The sequence below is a fragment of the Vanrija pseudolonga genome, chromosome 1 (genome assembly GCF_020906515.1).
Source record: "Vanrija pseudolonga chromosome 1, complete sequence".
NCBI lineage: Eukaryota > Fungi > Basidiomycota > Tremellomycetes > Trichosporonales > Trichosporonaceae > Vanrija > Vanrija pseudolonga.
Genome location: NC_085849.1, coordinates 172,718 through 192,213, shown reverse-complemented (window position 1 = coordinate 192,213; position 19,496 = coordinate 172,718). Strand labels below are relative to the sequence as shown.

General features: G+C 66.0%; 11 protein-coding genes across 11 annotated transcripts; 7 read left to right on the top strand and 4 right to left on the bottom strand.

Moving 5' to 3' along the window:
* Positions 1 to 542: 542 nt before the first annotated feature.
* chrA (Chromate transport protein) lies at positions 543 to 2,066 on the top strand (the record flags this gene model as incomplete). Its single annotated transcript, XM_062766509.1, has 1 exon — positions 543 to 2,066. One exon carries the CDS (start codon positions 543 to 545, stop codon positions 2,064 to 2,066), a length of 1,524 nt encoding a protein of 507 aa, XP_062622493.1.
* Positions 1,928 to 4,141, bottom strand: AGP3_0 (General amino acid permease AGP3; the record flags this gene model as incomplete). The annotated part of the gene is made up of 4 exons (XM_062766508.1): positions 1,928 to 2,904; positions 2,954 to 3,302; positions 3,425 to 3,521; positions 3,654 to 4,141. The coding sequence occupies 4 exons, from the start codon at positions 4,139 to 4,141 to the stop codon at positions 2,129 to 2,131; spliced, it is 1,710 nt and encodes a 569-aa protein (XP_062622492.1). The 3' UTR covers positions 1,928 to 2,128.
* Positions 4,142 to 5,694: 1,553 nt separating this feature from the next.
* On the top strand, positions 5,695 to 7,017 carry LOC62_01G000080 (uncharacterized protein). The gene is made up of 2 exons (XM_062766507.1): positions 5,695 to 6,577; positions 6,621 to 7,017. Exons 1-2 carry the CDS (start codon positions 5,912 to 5,914, stop codon positions 6,963 to 6,965), a joined length of 1,011 nt encoding a protein of 336 aa, XP_062622491.1. The 5' UTR covers positions 5,695 to 5,911; the 3' UTR covers positions 6,966 to 7,017.
* A 219-nt stretch (positions 7,018 to 7,236) lies between these two features.
* Positions 7,237 to 8,676, top strand: LOC62_01G000079 (uncharacterized protein; the record flags this gene model as incomplete). Its single annotated transcript, XM_062766506.1, has 1 exon — positions 7,237 to 8,676. The coding sequence occupies one exon, from the start codon at positions 7,237 to 7,239 to the stop codon at positions 8,674 to 8,676; it is 1,440 nt and encodes a 479-aa protein (XP_062622490.1).
* Positions 8,677 to 9,320: 644 nt separating this feature from the next.
* Positions 9,321 to 11,180, top strand: LOC62_01G000078 (uncharacterized protein; the record flags this gene model as incomplete). Its single annotated transcript, XM_062766505.1, has 1 exon — positions 9,321 to 11,180. The coding sequence occupies one exon, from the start codon at positions 9,321 to 9,323 to the stop codon at positions 11,178 to 11,180; it is 1,860 nt and encodes a 619-aa protein (XP_062622489.1).
* Positions 11,181 to 11,313: 133 nt separating this feature from the next.
* Positions 11,314 to 11,626, bottom strand: LOC62_01G000077 (uncharacterized protein; the record flags this gene model as incomplete). Its single annotated transcript, XM_062766504.1, has 3 exons — positions 11,314 to 11,369; positions 11,403 to 11,542; positions 11,589 to 11,626. 3 exons carry the CDS (start codon positions 11,624 to 11,626, stop codon positions 11,314 to 11,316), a joined length of 234 nt encoding a protein of 77 aa, XP_062622488.1.
* Positions 11,627 to 12,083: 457 nt separating this feature from the next.
* HYES (Soluble epoxide hydrolase) lies at positions 12,084 to 12,974 on the top strand (the record flags this gene model as incomplete). Its single annotated transcript, XM_062766503.1, has 1 exon — positions 12,084 to 12,974. One exon carries the CDS (start codon positions 12,084 to 12,086, stop codon positions 12,972 to 12,974), a length of 891 nt encoding a protein of 296 aa, XP_062622487.1.
* A 26-nt stretch (positions 12,975 to 13,000) lies between these two features.
* Positions 13,001 to 13,495, bottom strand: LOC62_01G000075 (uncharacterized protein; the record flags this gene model as incomplete). The annotated part of the gene is made up of 1 exon (XM_062766502.1): positions 13,001 to 13,495. One exon carries the CDS (start codon positions 13,493 to 13,495, stop codon positions 13,001 to 13,003), a length of 495 nt encoding a protein of 164 aa, XP_062622486.1.
* A 619-nt stretch (positions 13,496 to 14,114) lies between these two features.
* LOC62_01G000074 (uncharacterized protein) lies at positions 14,115 to 16,534 on the top strand. Its single transcript, XM_062766501.1, has 3 exons — positions 14,115 to 14,441; positions 14,504 to 15,566; positions 15,639 to 16,534. Exons 2-3 carry the CDS (start codon positions 15,125 to 15,127, stop codon positions 16,451 to 16,453), a joined length of 1,257 nt encoding a protein of 418 aa, XP_062622485.1. The 5' UTR covers positions 14,115 to 14,441; positions 14,504 to 15,124; the 3' UTR covers positions 16,454 to 16,534.
* Positions 16,535 to 16,697: 163 nt separating this feature from the next.
* On the top strand, positions 16,698 to 18,278 carry SPCC23B6.04c_0 (CRAL-TRIO domain-containing protein). Its single transcript, XM_062766500.1, has 7 exons — positions 16,698 to 16,963; positions 17,008 to 17,246; positions 17,293 to 17,400; positions 17,452 to 17,594; positions 17,630 to 17,724; positions 17,778 to 17,893; positions 17,943 to 18,278. Exons 1-7 carry the CDS (start codon positions 16,718 to 16,720, stop codon positions 18,160 to 18,162), a joined length of 1,167 nt encoding a protein of 388 aa, XP_062622484.1. The 5' UTR covers positions 16,698 to 16,717; the 3' UTR covers positions 18,163 to 18,278.
* On the bottom strand, positions 18,264 to 18,950 carry aq_364 (RutC family protein). The gene is made up of 3 exons (XM_062766499.1): positions 18,689 to 18,950; positions 18,402 to 18,559; positions 18,264 to 18,317 (listed from the first exon to the last, which is right to left on the bottom strand). Exons 1-3 carry the CDS (start codon positions 18,903 to 18,905, stop codon positions 18,297 to 18,299), a joined length of 396 nt encoding a protein of 131 aa, XP_062622483.1. The 5' UTR covers positions 18,906 to 18,950; the 3' UTR covers positions 18,264 to 18,296.
* Positions 18,951 to 19,496: the final 546 nt, after the last annotated feature.

The window sequence follows — 19,496 nt, the reverse complement described above, 5'->3', positions numbered from 1 at the left end:
TTGTTTCGCCCTTGGGTCTCATGCCTGCGGCGCTGGTGGTGGCGCTTGGCAGGGAGGGTTGGGGCATGCAGGCAACTCGGGTCAGGTGAGGTGGTCAGTGCATAGGCTGCGGTGTGAGTCGCGAGCCTGTTGTGGGCCTATCGTCGTTGTTGTTGACAATGAGACGAGTTGTCGTGATCGGCATGTGATGCGCCGACAAGGTGAGCAGGTGAGATGGGATGGCGCCCCGCGGGCATCGCTCCGTCGAGCCTGCTGCTGTCGCCATCACCATCGCCGCCGCCGTCATCCCCGCCATCGCCGCCACTACCCCGCCCACCCCGCTCCACGCGTGTTTCACCGCGCGCCGCGCGCCGCGCCAAGCCGTCGCCATATCGCACGTTTCTAATCGCCAAGGCCATCGGAATAACATCTCGGTCTCGCGACTTGTCGTTCGGTCACTCGACCATAAAATCGCGCACATTGGTGCGTCGAGCGCGCGGAGCACATAAAGCGGCTCCGAGTTTGTTCATCGTCACAGACATCTTCCCCCATACCACGCCGCCATGCCGCTGCTATCCAACCTCGCAGCCATCGCGCGGCACTACTACGACCTGGGCTTCACGTCCTTCGGCGGGCCGGGCGTGCACGTCGTGATCCTGCGGCAGCGCTTCGTCGACCGCCTGCGGTGGGTGGACGAGAAGACGTTTGTCGACCTCTTCGCTCTGGGTAATGCGCTGCCGGGACCAGGGTCGACGCAGCTCGCCTTCTCCATCGCTGTCGTCACGCACGGCGTGGTCGCGGGGCTGTTCGCCTTCCTCCTCTGGAGCTTGCCCGGCGCGATAGGCATGGGCGCGCTCGGGTTCGGCATCTCGCACATTGGCGACTCGCTGCCCGGTATCATGCTGGCGCTGTTCACCGGCCTCAACGCGGCGAGCGTGGGCCTGATTGCGCTTGCCGCGCTGCAGCTCGCCACGGCGGCGTGCACGGATAAGCTCACGACGCTCATCCTCTGGCTCTCGGCGTCCTTCGGCATCTGCTACCACGCGCCCTGGATGTACCCCTCGCTCATTGCCACCGGCGGGCTCGCGACGCTCGTGTGGGACTTTCGGCGCACGTGGCTGCGCAAGCTCGGCGTCGGGAAGCGCGCGGAGCAGGAGGAGATCGAGCTCGCGGCGGCGGCGGTCGCCGCGAGCGTCGCGGCTAGCGACCAGGCGAGCACCGCGCCAGTCAACCAGCAGCCTGTGGCCCAGGCCGGCTCAGACGGGGGCGGCACGCCGCGCACGTCGTCCCTCCGCCAGCGGATCACGGACCCCGCCACCCCTCCGCCAGACGACTCGGCGCACGCCGAAGCGGCACAGCCTACGCTAGCGGACAACCTCAAGGTCGTCTCCCCGCCCGTGGCCGTCGCGCTGCTCCTCGGCTTCGTCCTCTTCCTCACTGTCCCGCTCGCGACCCGCGCAGGCATCCACAACGCCGGCAAGCACGTGCCCCGCGCGCTCGACTTCTTCTGTAACATGATCATCGCGGGGACGATCATCTTTGGCGGCGGGCCGGTCGTCATCCCCCTGCTGCGCGGGTACGTCGTCGACCCGGGCTGGGTGTCGGACCGCGACTTTCTGCTGCTGTTCGCTATCCTCCAGGCGTTCCCGGGACCCAACTTCAACTTTGCAGTCGCGCTCGGCGTGCTCGCGCTGTCGCCCAAGCTGCCGGCGCTTGGTGCGGTGCTGGGGTTTATTGGCATCTTCGCGCCGGGCATTCTCCTCAAGCTTGCCCTGTTGCCCATCTACTCGAGTTGGAGGGACAAGAGCGTCGCGCGCAGTGTGCTCCGCGGACTGAACGCCGCCGCGAGCGGCCTGGTGTTCACTGCCGTGTGGCAGCTCTTCCTCGTCGGATACATCTACCAGTCGGGCGGCGGCGAGTCGGGCAAGAAACAGGCCCTCGCTGGCCCGCTGACTTCCGACCCGTTCTGGGCCGTGGTCAGCTCGGGCACATTCGTCGCGAGCCGGACGTTTGGATCCCCGCCTTGGCTCAGTGTCATGGGCGGCGGTGTGGCGGGTCTCGCGTGGTACGGCGTGCAGCAGAGCTAGCAGCGAGCGTAGGGAGAGAGATAGAGCCCAGTGGCATCACTATATGTACAGTCTAATAGCAGTTAAAAGTTCTCGGCGATACGACCCCAGAAGCCCTTGCGCTGGCCCGAGGCTTGGCGGCCTGCACCCGCGTCGTCGACGTCCCTGCGGCGGCCGGTGTCGAGGTCAATCTCGTGCGCACGCCAGAAGTGCGTCTTGTTGATGATCTTGAAGCCAAAGTAGATGATGCCGAAGAGCGGGAGGAGAATGTACGCGTCGACAAAGTCGCCAGCGACGAACGGCGAGAACGTCGACCAGCCCTGCACGAGCGCGAGGAAGACGTTGGCCACGAGGCCGAACCACGCGTTGTACGGGTATCCGAACGACTTGAACGGCAGCTCCTCCGTCGTGTGGCCCTGCGCGTGCCATGCCTTGCGGAAACGGATGTGCGTGAAGCTGATCGCGCCCCAGACGAGGAAGGTGGACACGCCGGACAGGTTGACAATGTAGCTGTACGCCTTTCCGGCGCCAGTGGACACGTTCATCATGGACAGCGCGCCGCACGCGTTCGTGAGCAGGATGGCGGGAATCGGCACGCCGCGCTTGCTCGTCCAGCCCAGGAACTTGGGCGCCTTGCCGTCCTGGCCCATGTAGAGGAGGGTACGGGAGCCAATGTAGATGGACGAGTTGACGGCCGAGATACAGGTGATGAGGATGAAGGCGTTGATCAGGTGCACGCCGCCGTGCCAGCCGGCGGTCTGAATCGCGATGGTCATGGGCGACTTGAGCGCGCGCGACTTGCCGTTGACGAGGCCGTCCGAGTTGGCGGGGCAGGTGAGGCCGAAGAAGATGGCCGAGCCTGGGGCGGGGCGTGAGCGAGCGCTAAGTGCCACAGTCGCGCCACTTACCCATGTAGATGAAGATGATGCGCCAGAAGACCTGGCGGATGGCGAGGGGCACCGCGCGGCCGGGGTTCTTGGTCTCGGTAGCGGCGACAGCGACGCTCTCGACGCCGGCGTAAAAGGTCGAGCAGAAGACGAACACGGTCGCGACGCCGCGGAAGCCGTTACCGTTGAACGGGCCCGGGTCGTGCCAGTACTTTGCGCCGAGGGCCGGCACGCCCTTGACGCCGCCGCCGACGTAGATGATCGAAAAGAGGAAGTAGGCGACTAGGCCGACGAGCTTGATCAGGGCGAGCCAGAACTCTGCCTCGCCGAATGACTCGACGCCGAGCATCTGGAAGGCCGTGAATGCGAACTGTGGGGGTTAGGGGGTGAACAGGCGTGCGAAGAAGGGGGGAAGAAGAGCGGTTGGTTGTGGCGAAGGAAGGAAGGTGGGGGGAAGGTCGGCGGCCCGTTGTGGCACTTGTGTCAACTCACCCAGAAGATCAGGAAATAGCCCCAGAGCGGCACCTTGTCGCTCCAGAAGACCATGATCGAGCTCAAAGCGTTGTATTCGTTGGCAAGAACGCATGCCCTGTGGACTGGTTAGCTCCCGAGACGACAAAAACGGCCCAGTCGACAGCCCCCGGCCCTCCTCGGCCTCCTCCTTCGCCTCCTGCTCCTCCCCGACCTCCTCCTGCTCCGCCAGAGCTCCAAAATGGCGTACCAGATAATGAAGTAGTTCCAGCCTACGGCAGCCCCGAACGCCTTGTCGACGAAGCGGTCGCTGAGGTGGGTGAAGGCGCCGCCGGTGGGGTAGAGCGTGGTGAGTTCTCCGAGACTTTGCATGATCGAGAAGGCAATGATGCCGATGACACCAAAGCCGATGATCAGCGACGCGGGCCCGCCGTTCTTGAGCGCGCCTCCAGAGCCGATGAGCAGTCCAGGACCGATAATCCCCGCAAGCGCCATCATGGACAGGTGGCGCGTCTTGAGGCCGCGCTTGACGCCCGAGGTGGGGTCAATGTCCTTGTAGTCGTCTGCCGACGACACCTCGGACAGCGGCTCGCGCGCATACGTGTTGGACGCGAGGTCGCCCTTGTTCCCGTTGGAGCCGTAGTACGGCTGCTGGTGCGCGTAGCCGCCGGCAGCGGCGTGCGGGTCGTGCTCGTACTCGTCCTTGGACGACCTGTCGTCCGAGTGGTAGTGTGCCATGGCGAAGGTGTTGGGAGGGGGTCAGTACAGCGGCAAGTGAACCCCGCGCTGATATTTATTAGCCTGGCGAGGGTCACCCGACGAAGCGGCAGCAGCAGCAACTTTTGCCTCCAGCCGCCCAAGATTGGAATATGCACTAGCGCAGTCAGCTGGGTTCAGCTGAGCAGAGATGGCTGCGTGTGATCGCGCTTGCTGGCCCAGGGGCGATAGCGCACGCAGCGTGATTGTGTCCTGATGGCCTCGGATAGACACTTTTGCACTGATCACGTTATCACGTCTAGCCAGCACGTCATCTGTCCGAGCGAGGCACGGGGTGAGGCAGGTGGAAGTCAGAGCGGGCTTGAGTGAGGTCAGCGGCGTGTTTATTGGCTGGGAGGTCGCTGAAACGAGCAGTTTCGGGGTTTGTTTGTCATGCGAGATGCGAGCGAGCCTGGCCATTGACCGAACATGTGTAAGGGGTTGGTTGTGAGGTGGACGGGGACTCGGACAGGCATGTGATAAAATTGCAAGGCAGTTGCAGGGCGACAGTGCTCCCAGTCGGAGTGTTCTGGTCCGACTGTCGGAATGTAGATCCCTCCACGCCAAGACGAAGGATTGAGCGTCGCGCTTGTCGAGTTTGTGCGTGAGCTTTGTCGTGAGTCGGAGTGGTTGAGCGGTGGGAGCGGGCAAACGGGGTAAGATATGGGCGGGCGGATATCCATCGGCCATCCGCGGAGCGGTTGCACGTGGCTTGACACCTTCATCCACCACACTGCGGACACTAGCCATCCGCAACGGAGTGCAGCAAGCATCGACCACCTGCGGACTGTGCAATGTCGACGGCGATGCGGAGCCGAGTTGGCGTCGAGCAAGCAAGCGCCACGCCGCCACGTAGATCAATCTCGCGCGCGCACCACCGTGCACTCACCACTGCTGCCACCATTCGCGCAACATTCGGAGTGTGGCGTCATTGTGCCCAGAGATCGGTGGGAACGTAGAGTGTGACTGTTGGCAACGAGCAGAAACGTAGACGAGGCGATTGCAAAGGCCGCAGCAAGCGTTGTTGCTGAGCCTTGTCGCCATCCTTGCGACATAACTGAGATGATGACACGGGGCGCGGCCGGGGCCACTTGGCCGACTGGGCCACGGGCGAGATAACAATGACGGCGAGGAGGCGATGAGGGCTGGCTGGCGTTTACCGGCGGAGAACAACTTAATCGCGCGCCAAGAGCATGTCGCCGACGCGACTGATCTCCACCTCGCCTCGACGTCGACGCGTCCAAGGTCCGACTAACCGCGGCTCATGTCGGCCCCAGCAGTCGGGACTGCTCCACATCCCCGACCGAACGGCGCCCGCGCACCGCTTCTCGTTCGGACTCTTGTTCGGCGCCGACCAAACGCGTCATGAAGAAAAGCCCATGCGTGTCGGCACCGCATGGCTTGGCACTGCGCGTCGGTTGGGATCGGTGCGGGCCTATCTGCGCGCCTACAGCCGTTGTCGCACGCCTAATGGCCCAACGTGATCAGATATAGCCCGCATGTGGTGCCCATCTTGCCCGCAGCAGCAACAACTGGATCTTTGCTTTGCACTCTTCACGACGACTTGACGACGGCGACAACGACAGCGACGAGCCAGCTAGACGACGCGACTTGTACATAAAAAAGACGAGACGACACACGCCGGCAGACAACAAGAAACTTACCGGAAGACCCTTGTTACTTGGCGCCTCAACCCCTCTCGACATCGCCAACTTCTCGACTCGTCCTCCCCATCGCACCACTTCCCCCTCCATGATGCTGGGCCTCAACTCCAGCCCCACGCTGTCGCCGACGACGATCAACACAACAGGCACATACACACTCAAGCGGCGGCCAGAGCTGTGCGACGTGTTCCTGCGCATCGCGCACGAGTCGGGCGACGCCGCGGCTGCCATGAGCCAGGTGACGACGGCGACGCAGGAGGTCGCCAGCTTCCTCCGGCAGCTGACGGCGCGGCCTGCGCCCTCCGCCGCGAACCACCAGCACCGGCCGAGCCTCGACGTGCCGGGCTCGGCGCACTCACACTCGACCAGCCCAGCGCGCTCCGGCTCGGGCCGCTTCAGCCTCTCGCGTTTCTCCATCTCTGGGCCGTCGTCGAGCGGCTCAAACGACGACAACAAGTCGAGCCTTGGCCCGTCGAGCGCGTCAGCGTACGCTGAGCGCGTGAAGACCTCCTCCCACACCGACTGGCACTCGGACAGCGAAGACCCAGACGTGGACGACACGCCGCCCGTCACGCCAAACCCCGAGCGCCCAGTCTCCACCTGGTCCATGGAGCGCGTGCACACCCAGTCCTGGACAGAGTACCGCGACGGCGTGCCCGAGGACCAGAGGCCGCGGCGGCACCGCGCCGAGACGACGATGAAGGCGACGTTCCACGACTTTACCGCCCTGAGCGAGTTTACCACCTGGGTCACGGTGAGTCGCGCGGCGTTGAACAAACACCGCTGACATTGCCCAGGCCTCCAAGTACATCTCGTTCGACACGCTCACCTGGCGCCTGTCGCGGAGAACCGAGCGCTCCCTCGCGTCGCGCGCACGGCAGGGCGCGCTGCGCGACGCGATTGCCAAGGCGAGAGACTATGTGAGTGTGCTCAACACTGCCACGGCCGTCGACCGTTCCCTTACCATTGCCGACGTGAGCGACAGCGACGCGCAGGGAAGCCACAGCGTGCCGTACCATTCCAACGCCATGTTTGAGCGCGCCGACGGCGTCGGCCTAGGCGGCGGAGGGCCACGACTCAACTTTGACCCGGAAAAGGTCGCCGTCGACGTGACTGTCAACGTCAAGTTTGTGCTCGAGTAGTCGTGGGGGGCTGTATGCATTGGCAGTTGTAAGCTGTGCTGTGCTGACGGACTGCGGACTGACTGACGGCTTGACGCCGACGACGACGTCGGAGTGTCACGCCCTCGTCCGTCGTGGAGCGTGCAGTGGGTGCCGATGAGTGTGTTGACGCCCCTCGTCGCAGTCGCCCCCCCATGCCATCTGCCTGTCGTCGCGCAACCCTCTCCCCCCTCGCATCATCACTCTTCTGTTCGCCCACTCTTCTTCACATTTCCCACTCACTCACTCACTAATGCCCAGAACGCGCCGCAACACAATGTCCGCCGCCGCCGTCGCCCAGGCCCAAGCCCTCGTTCACGCCGCCGCCTCGCAGCGCGGCATCAGCCCCGCCCTCGTCGACATTGACACGGACGACGAGGTCGCTGTCGCTGTCGATCCGGTCACCCACGCCGCCGGCTCGATGGCGAGCACCATCGCCGCGCCAGCCAGTGCCAGCCCCGAGGCGAGCGCCGCGCCTGCCGCCACCGAGGTGGTCGCGGTCGTCGCTGTGGTCGTCACTGCCGTCCCCGACGGTGCCGGCGCCATCAAGAGCGAGGAAGACGAGGAGGACGAGCTTGCCGCCACCCCGACTGCCGTCATCGAGCCCGTCGCCGATGCCGACGACGTCGACACGCCCAAGGCCACGACCCGCGCCAAGACCCTCTCGCCAGCGCGCGAGCTCGCCCTCGAGGCCGCCGCCGACGACACGACGCACCGCGCGCACCCCAACCCTGACGAGAAGATTGGCGAGGGCGTCGTCGTGCCTGGCGCCGCCGATGGCGACGACAAGGGCGAGGGCGAGGCCGACGCCCACCACGTCGAGGCAGTCAACGTCAACGTCAGCGGCCACGGTACCGACACCGGAAAGGACATCAAGGTCGAGGACGACGTCGAGATCGAGGACGCCGTCACTCTGACGCCTGAGGCTGCGACTGACTACACCCCCGAGGAAGTGACTTCCGAGCCTGCGACCCCCGAGGAGCCCCAGGACGCCGACGCCCTCGAGGCTGAGCCCATCATCGAGGAGCCCACCATCGAGCAGGCCACCATCGAAGAGCCCACCACCGAGCGTACCGCCGAGCCCACCCACAACTCGGCTGCGCTCATCACCTCGACGCCCACTGGCGAGTCGACTCCGGCCATTAACTCGATGCCGGCGCCGGCCAACGGCTCGGCGGCTACCACCGCCAACGGCACCGAGGCCAGCCCTACCAAGCGCAAGGCGGAGGCCACCCTCGACCGCGTGGTCAAGTACGGGCGCCGCACGGTCGACCGCCAGATCACCGAGGAGGTCGAGGCGCGCAAGGCGCAGTTCGACGCGGAGATCAAGGAGCTCCGCGCCAAGCTGGACAAGTGCACGAACGCGACCCTCGCTGCCATGGGCCGCTGCGGGAACATGTGTCTTACGTTCAAGGAGGTCGATCGCCGCAAGCTGGAGATCGACCAGTTCGTCGCCGAGAGCACGAAGAAGGTCGAGGACATGACGGCCGAGATCAACGAGCTTATCCGCGAGCACGGCGAGGCGGCGATCGCGTACCACACCGCCCGTAACGCCGAGACCATGGCCGAGCACGAGATCAACGTCGCCCAGTGGGCGTTCGACGAGGACAAGTTTGCCCTCGAGCAGCGCCGCTTTGCGGGGTACGAGGTCGCTTCGGAGGACGCGGTGCGCGAGTTTGCCGCTGAGCAGTGAGGCGGAAATAAGAGACGAACAAAAGGTCACCAGGACTAGGGTGGAGGGCTGGTGCTGTGTACTTGACCATGCAGAGGTGTGAGGCTGGTCGGGTCGGGTGGTGGACTGATTGCCATTGTACCGCTGACTTTGTCGACCGGGGGGCTCTGCCGCCGCTGCCCACTGAACTCGTGATAGACGGCACGATGACTGAGGCTGGTGAAGAGCCACACGGCGCAGCTATGGACGACGCGCCGGCATACAACGAGTACGCTGACGTACCTGGCTCCTTTGTCCCCGGTATACTGTCTTTGGAGTCTGGCGTGTACGCGACTGGGGCAGAGCAAACCTGTCCACACCTCAAGCCACTGTTGTCAGTGCTAGAGTGCACGCACCATACCTCACCGTGCAACGGCGTGATGACGCTGTCCCGAACAACATGCCCAACGAGTGGCGAGACAACCCCCGACTGGCGGGGCGATGAGGCACCCCGACATTGTTTCGAAGCGGTTTCACGCGTCGTTCAATGTGGCGGATCGCCTACAATGGCGCGTGAATGGCCAGAACAACGCGTGTGGCCTGGTGTGTTGCCTCGCAAAGTCACCTCGCCGCCGTCGCGAAGTTGATATAAGATGTTGGTTGCGGCGTCGGGGGCAGCAGTAACCATGGCACGCACGCGCAGCACTAACAACAAGACTGGGAAACCCGCCTTGCCCACGCCCAACCCGTATCAGTACCGCCAGGACAACGACTCGGCTCTGCCATTACAAACCCAGCCCCAACAGGCAGCCCAGGCTCAACCACCAGCCCAGGCTCAACAGCCCGACCAGACTCAACAGCAACAGCAACAGCCACAACAAGGCACGATGGACGCCCTCGTTCCCTTCGGCCTGAACAACTGCGCGACGTCCTCCTCCTCCTCCGCCGCCCCCGCCGCCCCTCCCCCTCCCCAGGCGCCAGCGCAGCCCGCGAGCGTCGGCGTCGCCATGTCGGCCCTCACCCTCAACAACGCGCAGGCAGGCCCCTCCACCATCCCGGCCGCTGCACCCGGGCCCACGACCGCGCTGGCGCCGGGCAGCCTGTTCGCGAGAATGACTCCGGGCCCGTCGACGGCTCCAGCCGCCACGGTTCCCACTGACAACACAGCTACACCCACCCCCGCCGCGCCTGCAGCGGCAACACAGCCCACAACGAGCGGGTTCGCATCCTTCGCGCCGTTCAACCCCGCCCCCGCAGCGGCCCAGGCCCAGGCGGGCCCGTCGACCGCCACACCAGCCACTACTGCCACTGGTAGTGACGCGCCGCCCCCGGCCAAGAAGTACACCTTCCCTTACCACGACTTCAGTGGTAGTGGCAAGCGCAAGGCCGACGACGGGGGCACACCTGCCCCTGCGCCTACCCCTGCCCCTGCTGCTGGCACGTCTTCATTCGCAGCAGCGGCGGCGAACTCTTCCCCCTTCGGGGCGGTGGCCGCTCGCCCGTCCGTGTTGGGCAGTACCCCCGCGGCGGCGCCGAGCGCCCCAGCCTTCAACACGCCGACCCCAGCTCCGCCTCCCGTCGCGGCCGGCTTCGGCACGGCGACGACCGCCGCAGCTCCGGTGGCTCCCGCCTTCGGCATGACGACGGCCCCCGCGCCAGCACCACAGTTTGCGATCCCGACCCCGGCCCCCACGAACGCGTTCCAGACCCCCGCTCAGGGCGGCACTGCCACGGGCTTCGGCAACGCGACTGGCACCAGCGGCTTCGGCAACACCGGCACCACCAACGCCTTTGCTACGGCGACTGGTAACGCCTTTGCCACAGCGACTGGCAACGCCTTCGGCCAGCCAGCCGCCGGCACCAACGCCTTTGGCAACACGACCACCCCCGCCCCCGTCAGGAACATGTTCAACACCACGGTCCCGCTGCCGACGCCGCCACAGTCCCCGCCCCGGTCCCCGCCTTCGCTAGCGGGGTCGGACACGAAGCGTCGCCACATATCCCGCAAGCAGATGCGGATGTTAGTGGAGCGGGCGACGAAAAAAGCGGAAAAGGCGGCGCGCAAGGCCGCACGCTACGCCGGCCATGCGCACTGTCTGCGCGAGGCCGAGCTGCAGCGCATGATGCGCGAGGCGGGCTCGAACGCGATGGACCCGATCGTCGACGTCGACATGGACGACTCGGACGACGACGGCGATGGTGCCACTGTGGCAGTGGCTGGCGGCGCGGCGAAGAAGGCCGTATCAGACATTATCGACTGGGAGTTTGGCCGCGCGCTCGCCTTCGTCAGCGAGCAGGCCGAGGCGCAGTACAAGAGTGCTGTGGACGACCTGCTCAGCGCGGGCAACAAGCTGCTGTCCACGATGGCGGGGCGCAAGCACAAGAAGAAGGCGCGTAAGATCAAGAAGGCGCTGCGCAGGGTCGAGAAGGCCAAGGCTGTCATGGCTGGGCATAGGAGGTACGTCCAGGACCAGAAGGACATGATTGCTGGGCGCCGGAAGCGGCTGCGGCGGGAGGTGCGCAAGCGCATGCGCGCGGGGGTGTGACGGGCGTGCGGGGTAGAGGACAGTGAGCCGCGATCCAGTTAGACAGACGTGTAGAGACCGACAGACCGACCCGACGACGACGTGTGAGTACCATAGCCCAGTTATAGCCACCCTGCATGAGATACCCAGCTTGTTATGCCTTCTTGAGGAACGCGGGCGTCACCCAGCGGACATACCAGAGGATGAAGTCTGCGTGAGCGCGTCCCGCCAAGGCCCACTCACGCGCCGCGCAGAACGGCAGCAGGTCGTCGTCGTGCTCGTCCGTCTCGTCCCGCACTGCGCTCTCGACGGGGAGCAGAGCGCAGTCCTCCCATACGCAGAGGTTATCGACGGCGTCGCCTTTGGACCAGCGGGCGGCGGGGCTGCGTCGTGAGCGCGCAACGGGGGCGAGCGATGCGGGGGACTTACCCTCGACTCCGCGACATTGTTGATACGCGGCGGGTCATGCGTCGAGAGGTGCGCGAGTGCGCTTTTAGTTGTCGCTGTCGCTTGTTGTCAGTGTTGTCAGTGTCGGTTGTAAGTGTTGTTGTTGCGGCATTGTTCTCTGCAGCACTGGCCTCGTCGCGGCGCGTGGCGTGGCGCTGGTTCGGCGGCACGCTTCGGACCCCAGAATCACCCATTGTCAAGGCAGTCAGTCGCGTGCATGATAGTCACCGCTGCTCGCTGCCTCGGCGCCGCGTTCGGCGTACCGGGCCCACAGTCGTCGCCGAGCCCGCCGCGCCGCGCCGTCGCTCCCCACCTCGGTCGCGATCGCTCGGCGCGAGGCGGCAATGCCGACCAACGGCCGTATGCTCGACGTCATCGGCCCGACGACATTTCTTGGCGCCAAAGTCTACCTCACATCTCTGGCGCCTTCACGTCCTCTCCATCTCTCATTTCGCCATCTCTCACCAACCACACACTATGGCGGACCCACTGCCCCAGTTCCTCGCCAACACGACCGCCGTCCCCGTGCCCGGTGGACGCACAGTCACCCTCTACACCGCCGGCGCCGCGTCGAGCGCCGACGTCGTCCTCCTCGAGTCGGGGCTGGGGCAGGGGGCAGCGTACTGGGGTGCTGTGGTCGACGGGATTGTCGCCAGCGCGCCTGAGCTGCGGGTGGTGGGGTACGACCGGGCGGGGTACGGCACCTCGTCTCCCCCGACCGACGACAGGAGCCTGCACGCCATGGCTGGCGACCTCTCTGCCGTCGTGTCCTCGCTCAACGCCTCCCGCCTCGTCCTCGTCGGCCACTCGTGGGGCGGGCCCATCATCCGCACGTACGTCGCCGCCTCCTCAAGCGCGCCGCTGCACGGCATGGTGCTAGTCGACCACAGCGACGAGCGCTGCCCGTTCTACTTTTCGCGCTCGATGAGCTGGGCCTTCTGGCTCCAGAGCTGGCTGTACCAGCCGCTCGCGGCCGTCGGCTTGCTCGGCATGATGATGCGCCGCGGGTTCAAGACCCTGCCGCGGGTGTACGCCGCGCGCAGCGTAGCCGACTCGACGAGCGCGGCCGCCGCGCGTGCCGGCGCGTTAGAGGTCGCCAATGTCGCTGGGCTGCGCGAGCTCCTCACCCACCCCCCCGAGCTGGGGGACACGCCGCTCGTCGTCATCTCCGCCAAGGACGGCGGGCCGCACAAGGAGGGCAGCACGCGCGGGCTCCTGTCCGCGGCGCACAAGGAGACCGCCGCGTCCGTCAAGAACGGCACGTTCGTCCTCGCTGAGAAGAGCGGGCACATCGTGCCGGTTGACGAGCCGGGCCTTGTCGCTGGGCACATCGTGTCGCTGTTCCGCGGCCGCGTGAACGCCGACTAGATGGACTAGTACTATAGAAATGCATATTATGCGAGGTCGGCCTCGACCTCATCATACCCCCTCTGCCGGACACGCTCCAGCCGGTCCCGCTCGCCGTCGAAGGCCGCCTTGCTGCTCGCGACGAGCACGGCGGCGCGCTCAGCCGCCTCGCGCGCATCCGCGAGGCGCGCGCGCACGGCAGCGAGGTCGCCCAGCGCTTCCGACAGCGCGAGGTCGGCTTCCAGCCGGTCCGCCTCGACGCTGGCCAGCACGGTCGCGTAGCTGTCCGCCAGGTCGGCAAGCTCGGCGTCCACGTGCCTGTCGACCGCGCGCCGCCCCACCGCGCGGGTATGTGCTTGTGCTGACGCGGAGCTCGAGGGGGCCGAGTAGGGTGGGGGTTGGTCTTGTGTTCTTTGCCGTGAAGGGCCCGGCTCTGTTGCCGCGGAGGGGGTGGTGGGCGCCGGCGTTACGTTCGTCGGCGTCGCCGTGTCGCTCGTTCGCCGGCCGAGGCGGGCCATCAGCCTGCTGTACGGCGGCGCCATGGTGGTGGTGGGAGGAGCAATGGCGAGGAGGTGGAGCGTCAGTCAATGTCGACGTCGGATGACGATGGCGTGTCGGAGACGCCGTGGCGCGCGGCGCGCGGCGCGTGGCTGTGCGGCGTGCAGCGCATCCTCGCTTGGCGCTGCACCGCTATCGTTCGATATCCCCAAACGCGTCGCCGCGACCTGCTGCGCGCCGCAAGTCATGCACTCGGCGACGGCGACGCGACGACACCCAGTGACCCCGCGCCGGTCTAGCACATGTCAGCGACGCCGCTGCCTCTCGGCTCCAAGGCAAGCTCGGTATGCCAGCGGTTATCTCAACCTCCCCGCCTCCTTCGCCAGGAGACATCCGTCCTCCGTGGCCCCGGCCGCAAGCCATGTATCGTTAAATGCCTCACACCTCGGCCTCGGCGCATGCAGCGGATACGACACGGCACCCCAAGCGAGTTTTATAATCATGCTGATGTTGTTGTTGCGTCGTCATGCGTCGTCGTTGTGCACTTTGCACCCCACGTCGGCCCCACGGCGGTAAACTTTACCGGCGGCTTGTGGGGTTGCTGCCAAGCGACAGTGCTGCGAGTTGCAACAACAAAGCTGTCCACTTTGACACTGCCCAATACACACCCCCGCGCAATGGGCATAGCGACGTCCAAGCTCGGAGACAGCAGCGACGCCGACCTCCGCGCGCAGTTCATGCTCCCGCCCAACCCGGTGCCAGTGCACCAGATGGGCGGGGCGGCAGCGGGGCGTGCAGCAAGGGCCGCCCCAGCACAGCTCAAGCCGCCGGCGAACCCGCTCGACGTGGCCGAGGCGATTGGCCTATTGCGACTACTAGCCAGGACGACCGAGTTCCGGCCCACGCCGTTCTGCTCGACGTTTGTCCAGCTTGTCGCTGGGGAGCCGTCGACACTCAAGGGCGACGAGACGCCGCTGGCACTACTACGGAGTAAGCGCCGCGCCGCGATATCGGCTTTCATACACTAGCGCCGCCGCTGACCACACGCGAAGACTATGGCATCGTGTCCGACAAGAAGGACCTCGACGGGCTCGCGCTCCTCTGGCCCCGGCTGCTGTCCGCGATGGACTATGGCGGCTCAAAGTACCAGTACCACGACATGTTCATGCTTCGGGGGACGCGCGTGAGCCGGTGCGGCAGCGAGGTGTGCGCCCCCGTGCCGGAGGTGTCCGAGGCGCGCCGCTTCATGCTGGAAGTGACGCCGCGCGACGGCGTGACGCGCCTGCGAGCGCTGCTGGAGCTCGAGCTCGGCGGGCGGGCGGAGCGCGGCGCGTGCGGCGGCCAGCACGACACGCGCACCGTGCTCCGCGCGCGCCGGCTCGGGCTGGTGCTCCTGCGTATCAGGCCCAGCCCGTACGCGCTGTCCGTCACCGACGTGGACCGCGGCGAGGGCCAGCGCTGGGTCCTGCTTGGCTGTGTGATCCGCCATGCGGACGGGGTACACTCTGTCGTTACGCAGATTGGCGGCGAGTGGGTCCACTTGGTCGAGGGGGACGCGCCGCAGGTGGTCAAGGACGTTGCTGGGGCCATTGCGCGTGCAGGCGGCGCTGGTGCTGGTGCTAGCGTATCACCTGCCGCTGTAGCCATTGCCCTGTTCCGTTGCGTGCAGCTTGATGCGCCGGCGCCGGTCGTCCTGCCGCCGAGGGAGGCCGCCGTCGCCGCGGCGCCGAGCCACGGCAATGTCCCGTTTTAGCAGCCTCCACCCAGCGTCCGTCGGCGACCGACGACCGACCTGCGTAGTTTTTTTGCTTTCACATCATCCACAACTCGATCAACTCGATGCTGCTTTGGCCATGGGCGCAGACACGTCCAAGCCAGTACCGACAAACTACGACTCGACAGCCGCGCAGCTATCCCACGCATTCAGCAGATATGCCCAGCGCCCGCCCGCCAGCCCCGCGGTGGTGAGCGACGTCGTGGGGCTCCTGCGGCTCCTCGTGCGCGACCCAGACTTTAAGAGTTGCTTCACGCCAACCGGGAGCGCGTTGGGCTATGCGCTGTTCAAGATCCCTGGCGTGCTGAGCGGCGTCGATAGGCCGCTACAGCTCGTCCGAGGTGAGTTGATGGTCGTGTGCCCGGCTTTTGCTCGGTCAACGCCGCTGACGCTCGGCGCCCCGCCCCGCCCAGACAATGGCATCATTACCGACAAGCCAGAGCTCGACACCATCCCCCTCATCATCGACCGCCTCATCGCTGCGATCGACCACAGCGGCTCGGCTCTCCACTTTGAATTCCTCCTGCGCATCACGGTGCTGTGCCGCGTCGAATGTATCGGCGGCGGGTGTCCCCCTATCGAGGCGCCCCTTCCCAACCGCTACGTCGTCGAACTGCCGACCGCGCCGTACCCCGACGCGTCGAGCGTGCACGATACGCCAGAAGAGTATAGTGTCAAGGCACAGCTGGACCTCGCGCTGGCTCTCGAAGGCGTCGACAACATTGCATCGACGCCAAAGCCAGATTACCCCGCGTCACCGGATACGACCGGCTCGTCCCCGGGCAAGTGCTCGTGCAAGGGGCAGTACACGACGCAGACGATTCTCAAGGGCTCGCGCGGCGGGCTTGTTATTCTGCACTTCCCAAAGGCGACCCACCCCGTGATTCTCAACGAGACAATCCAGCTTCTCGACAGGAGCGAGCCCGAGCTGTGGACCCTTGCGTCGGCTGTCGTGCGCCACGGCACCGAGTACAACGGGTACGGCACGGTCCTCCAGCGCAAGCGCGGCGGGCCGGGCTGGGTGCACGTCGTCGAGGACGACGTGCGCGACATTGACCTGGGCGCGAGCGGCGGCGTCCAGGGCCTGGGGCTGTACGCTGGCGACAGGCCAGAGGTCGCCTTTGCCGTGTATCGCTGCGTGCCTGCCGGCGAGTTTGATGAGGGCGGCGTGGGCCTCGGGCTGGCTGGGAGCGGGGCGTCGACCCCGCGCCGGGTGGAGCTGGCGTAGGCGGCTGGCCGACGTGGACTTGCATAGAGCTGTGGATAGATGGGAGCACTGTTGTTGTACATGCATGTGTGCGAAGAGGTGCAGTAGGCGTGAGAGGCATGGCGTTGGGGGCTTCGGCGGCGTTGTCGGCGTCGAGGGGGCGCGAGCGCCGTGCAGCAGCGTGACAAGTTGTCAACACGAGCACGTTTGGCCCACCCACCCACCATTTATGTGTCCGCGCACTTCCTCCTTTGACTTTGTCCACCTCACCACTCCACGACCACAATGTCCTCCTTCTTCAGCAGGTCGTCGAAGAAGTCGAGCAAGAGCGCGGCGTCGAGCGCAGCGCCCAGCGTAGCCTCGAGCGCGGCGGCGCCAAGCATCGCCCCGAGTGCCGCGAGCACCGCGGCGGCGAGCGACGCCGGAGCGAGCGTGCGCACGATCGGCCCCCCAACATCGTCGATTATCGCGGTCGCTCCCGCGTCGAGTGTGATCCCCGAGCGCAACTACACGGAGGAGGAGCTGGGCAAGGTGCGCCGAGTCACGGTTGAGCGCGCTCGCTAACACGCCCCCAGATCACCCAGCTGCGCGAGTATACTTCGACGCTGCAGCTGCCCCCGTCCGACGCCTACGCGCCCTGGGAGGCGCGCTTCCTCGCCGATCCCGCCGTGCACGCGCGATACATGCGCGCGGCGAAATGGCACGTCGAGGACGCGAAGAAGCGGATCAAGGCGACGGTCGAGTGGCGGCGCGAGTTCCAGCCCGACTTGATCGAGCCGGGCGAGATTGAGGTCGAGCAGGAGACGGGCAAGCTGTGCGTCGTGGGCGGTGGCGGCGTCGTTCGAAGCTGACATGCCCAGCGTCATCTCCGGGTTCGACCGGAACGGCCGCCCGCTCATGTACATGCGTCCCGGGCGGCAGAACACCAAGGAGACGCCGCGCCAGCTGCGCTACACGGTGTACTTTTTGTGAGAGACGGGCCGGTGCGCCAACCAACGGGGGAGCTGACGCCGCCGCAGGGAGCGCTGCATCGACCTCATGCCTGCTGGGCAGGAGAGCGTCACCCTCGTGATCGACTATGCGTCGATTTCGTTCTCCCAACGCACGTCGCCGCGCATGGCGATGGACGTGCTGCATGTGCTGCAGAACCACTATGTCGAGCGTGGGTGTCGAGGTGGGACACAGCTAACACCCCAGGCCTCGGCCGCGCGCTGCTCGTCAACGTCCCGTGGTTCTTCTCGGCCTTCTTCACCGCCGTCTCGCCCTTCATCGACCCCGTGTCAAGGGACAAGGTGCGTCCGCCTGCCCCTCACTGACGAGCACGGCTGACGCCGTGCCCGCGTAGATCCGCTTCAACCCCGCCATTCTCGAGCTCATCGAGCCCGACCAGCTCGAGAGCGACTACGGCGGCACCGTCAACTTTGTCTACGAGCACGGCGTGTACTGGAAGGAGCTGAGCGAGTGGGTCGCGCGCAGGGGGGCCAGGGGAGGCGACGCTGACTGCCTTTAGCTTCTGCCGCATCGCGCCAGACGGCAAGCGCCTCGACCCCACCGGCAAGCCGTGGGTCCCGCCCACCGGGCTGGGGATCAAGCATGCCGTCGACGAGTTTGTCGCGGACGAGGAGGCGACGCTCGCCGAGGGCGGCGTGGACGAGGCCGACGTGGCCACGCCCAAGGCTGTGGCCGCGGCGCTGCCCTCCATCGAGGGTGTTGTCGGCGTCGCGGCGTAGCGCGCGGCGGCGGCGGCGGCGCCACCACACACTCCATAGAGCCTCCTTTCTCTTCTTCCCCTTCTCGGCGTCACGACCTCACGACCTCCCTGTACATAGACACTAGACTTCATGCATCGGCTCCATTCGTACATTTACGAGCGGGCGGCGGCGATCTGAAGGGAACGTTAGCACCATGCCAGCCGACACGCCATGCCACGCCTCGCCGCGCCGCTTCGCGGCACGGCTCGCCCACTCACAATCTGGAACTCGGCGGCCGCGTTGAGAGGCAGCGCAGCGACGCCAATCGCCGTGCGGACGGGGAGGCCGACGTCCTTGGGGAACTGGGCGGGGTAGACCTCGTTGAGGGGGCCAATGTTGTTGGCGTAGTCGTTGACGTAGATGGTGACGGAGATGACTGCAGCGAGGGTTAGCGAGCTCGCTGAGCGGAGCAAGCGAGGGAGGCGGGTGAGCGAGCGGTGGGTGGCCTACGCCGACGGACGCCGACGACACGGCCGCCAAGCCACCCGCCAGCCAGAGCACGTACCGTCCGAAAGGTCGAGGCCAGCGTGCGCCAACCGCTCAGTGGCATTCTTGAGCGCCTGCACCGTCTCGGCCTGCACGCCGCCCGCAACCAAGGCGCCGTCGGCGCCCGTGCCGATGAGGCCGGCGAGGTAGACCTTGTCGCCGGAGCGGATGGCGGCGGAGAAGATGGGCGCCGAGCCGGCGGCGGTGATGATCTGCTTGTTGGCGTTGGCGGGCATTGTGTGGTGTGTCAGATGGGCTGGTTAGTTGATGGGGAGGATGAGGATGGATGGGGTGCAAGCGAGCGCTTATATACCCCCAGTGGGGGGACATGACGTGATGGCACGCACCGGCGGTATCGCGGCAACGAGCCTCGGCGTCATCCGAGATGTAACCGCGCGACTCGGCCGCTAAGCTCGCTGTCTGCTGATTGTCAATCCCGTGCTCCGCGATGCGACTATCCCCTCTCGGAGCTGAGTGGGCTGCACGTCTGCTGCGATTGCAAGCGGCGACGCGACTCCGCCCCTCCCGCGCGTCGATACGAGCCACCCTGCCGCCGCCGCGATTTCCCATTTCCCCCACTCTTTCCCATTTCACGCCGCCATTCTTTCCCATTTCTAGTCGCGCTCTTCTACTCTTTCCCATTTCTTGTTGCTCACACCTCCTCTTTCCCATTTCGCGTGCTGCGTCTCCCATCTCATCTCGCACCCACTTGGCCGACCGCCGAGCCGTCCACTGACAATGCAGTGGCACATGACCTCGACGGACAAGCGAGATGAAGGTGACTCGATATCAGCATGGTCATCGGGACCGATTCACCGCCCAGCCTG

What these genes read in the sequence shown, in the direction of transcription:
- LOC62_01G000080 (XM_062766507.1), top strand. Translation starts at nt 5,912, where the DNA reads ATGATGCTGGGCCTCAACTCCAGCCCCACGCTGTCGCCGACGACGATC. An exon ending in AGTTTACCACCTGGGTCACG is followed by an intron (nt 6,578 to 6,620) that starts GTGAGTCGCGCG and finishes GACATTGCCCAG; the next exon opens with GCCTCCAAGTACATCTCGTT.
- LOC62_01G000074 (XM_062766501.1), top strand. Translation starts at nt 15,125, where the DNA reads ATGCGCCGGCGCCGGTCGTCCTGCCGCCGAGGGAGGCCGCCGTCGCCG. An exon ending in GCCGCTACAGCTCGTCCGAG is followed by an intron (nt 15,567 to 15,638) that starts GTGAGTTGATGG and finishes CGCCCCGCCCAG; the next exon opens with ACAATGGCATCATTACCGAC.
- SPCC23B6.04c_0 (XM_062766500.1), top strand. Translation starts at nt 16,718, where the DNA reads ATGTCCTCCTTCTTCAGCAGGTCGTCGAAGAAGTCGAGCAAGAGCGCG. An exon ending in GCAGAACCACTATGTCGAGC is followed by an intron (nt 17,595 to 17,629) that starts GTGGGTGTCGAG and finishes CTAACACCCCAG; the next exon opens with GCCTCGGCCGCGCGCTGCTC. An exon ending in TACTGGAAGGAGCTGAGCGA is followed by an intron (nt 17,894 to 17,942) that starts GTGGGTCGCGCG and finishes GACTGCCTTTAG; the next exon opens with CTTCTGCCGCATCGCGCCAG.
- aq_364 (XM_062766499.1), bottom strand. Translation starts at nt 18,905, where the DNA reads ATGCCCGCCAACGCCAACAAGCAGATCATCACCGCCGCCGGCTCGGCG. An exon ending in TGGCCTCGACCTTTCGGACG is followed by an intron (nt 18,560 to 18,688) that starts GTACGTGCTCTG and finishes CCCTCGCTGCAG; the next exon opens with TCATCTCCGTCACCATCTAC. An exon ending in CGGCCGCCGAGTTCCAGATT is followed by an intron (nt 18,318 to 18,401) that starts GTGAGTGGGCGA and finishes CGTTCCCTTCAG; the next exon opens with ATCGCCGCCGCCCGCTCGTA.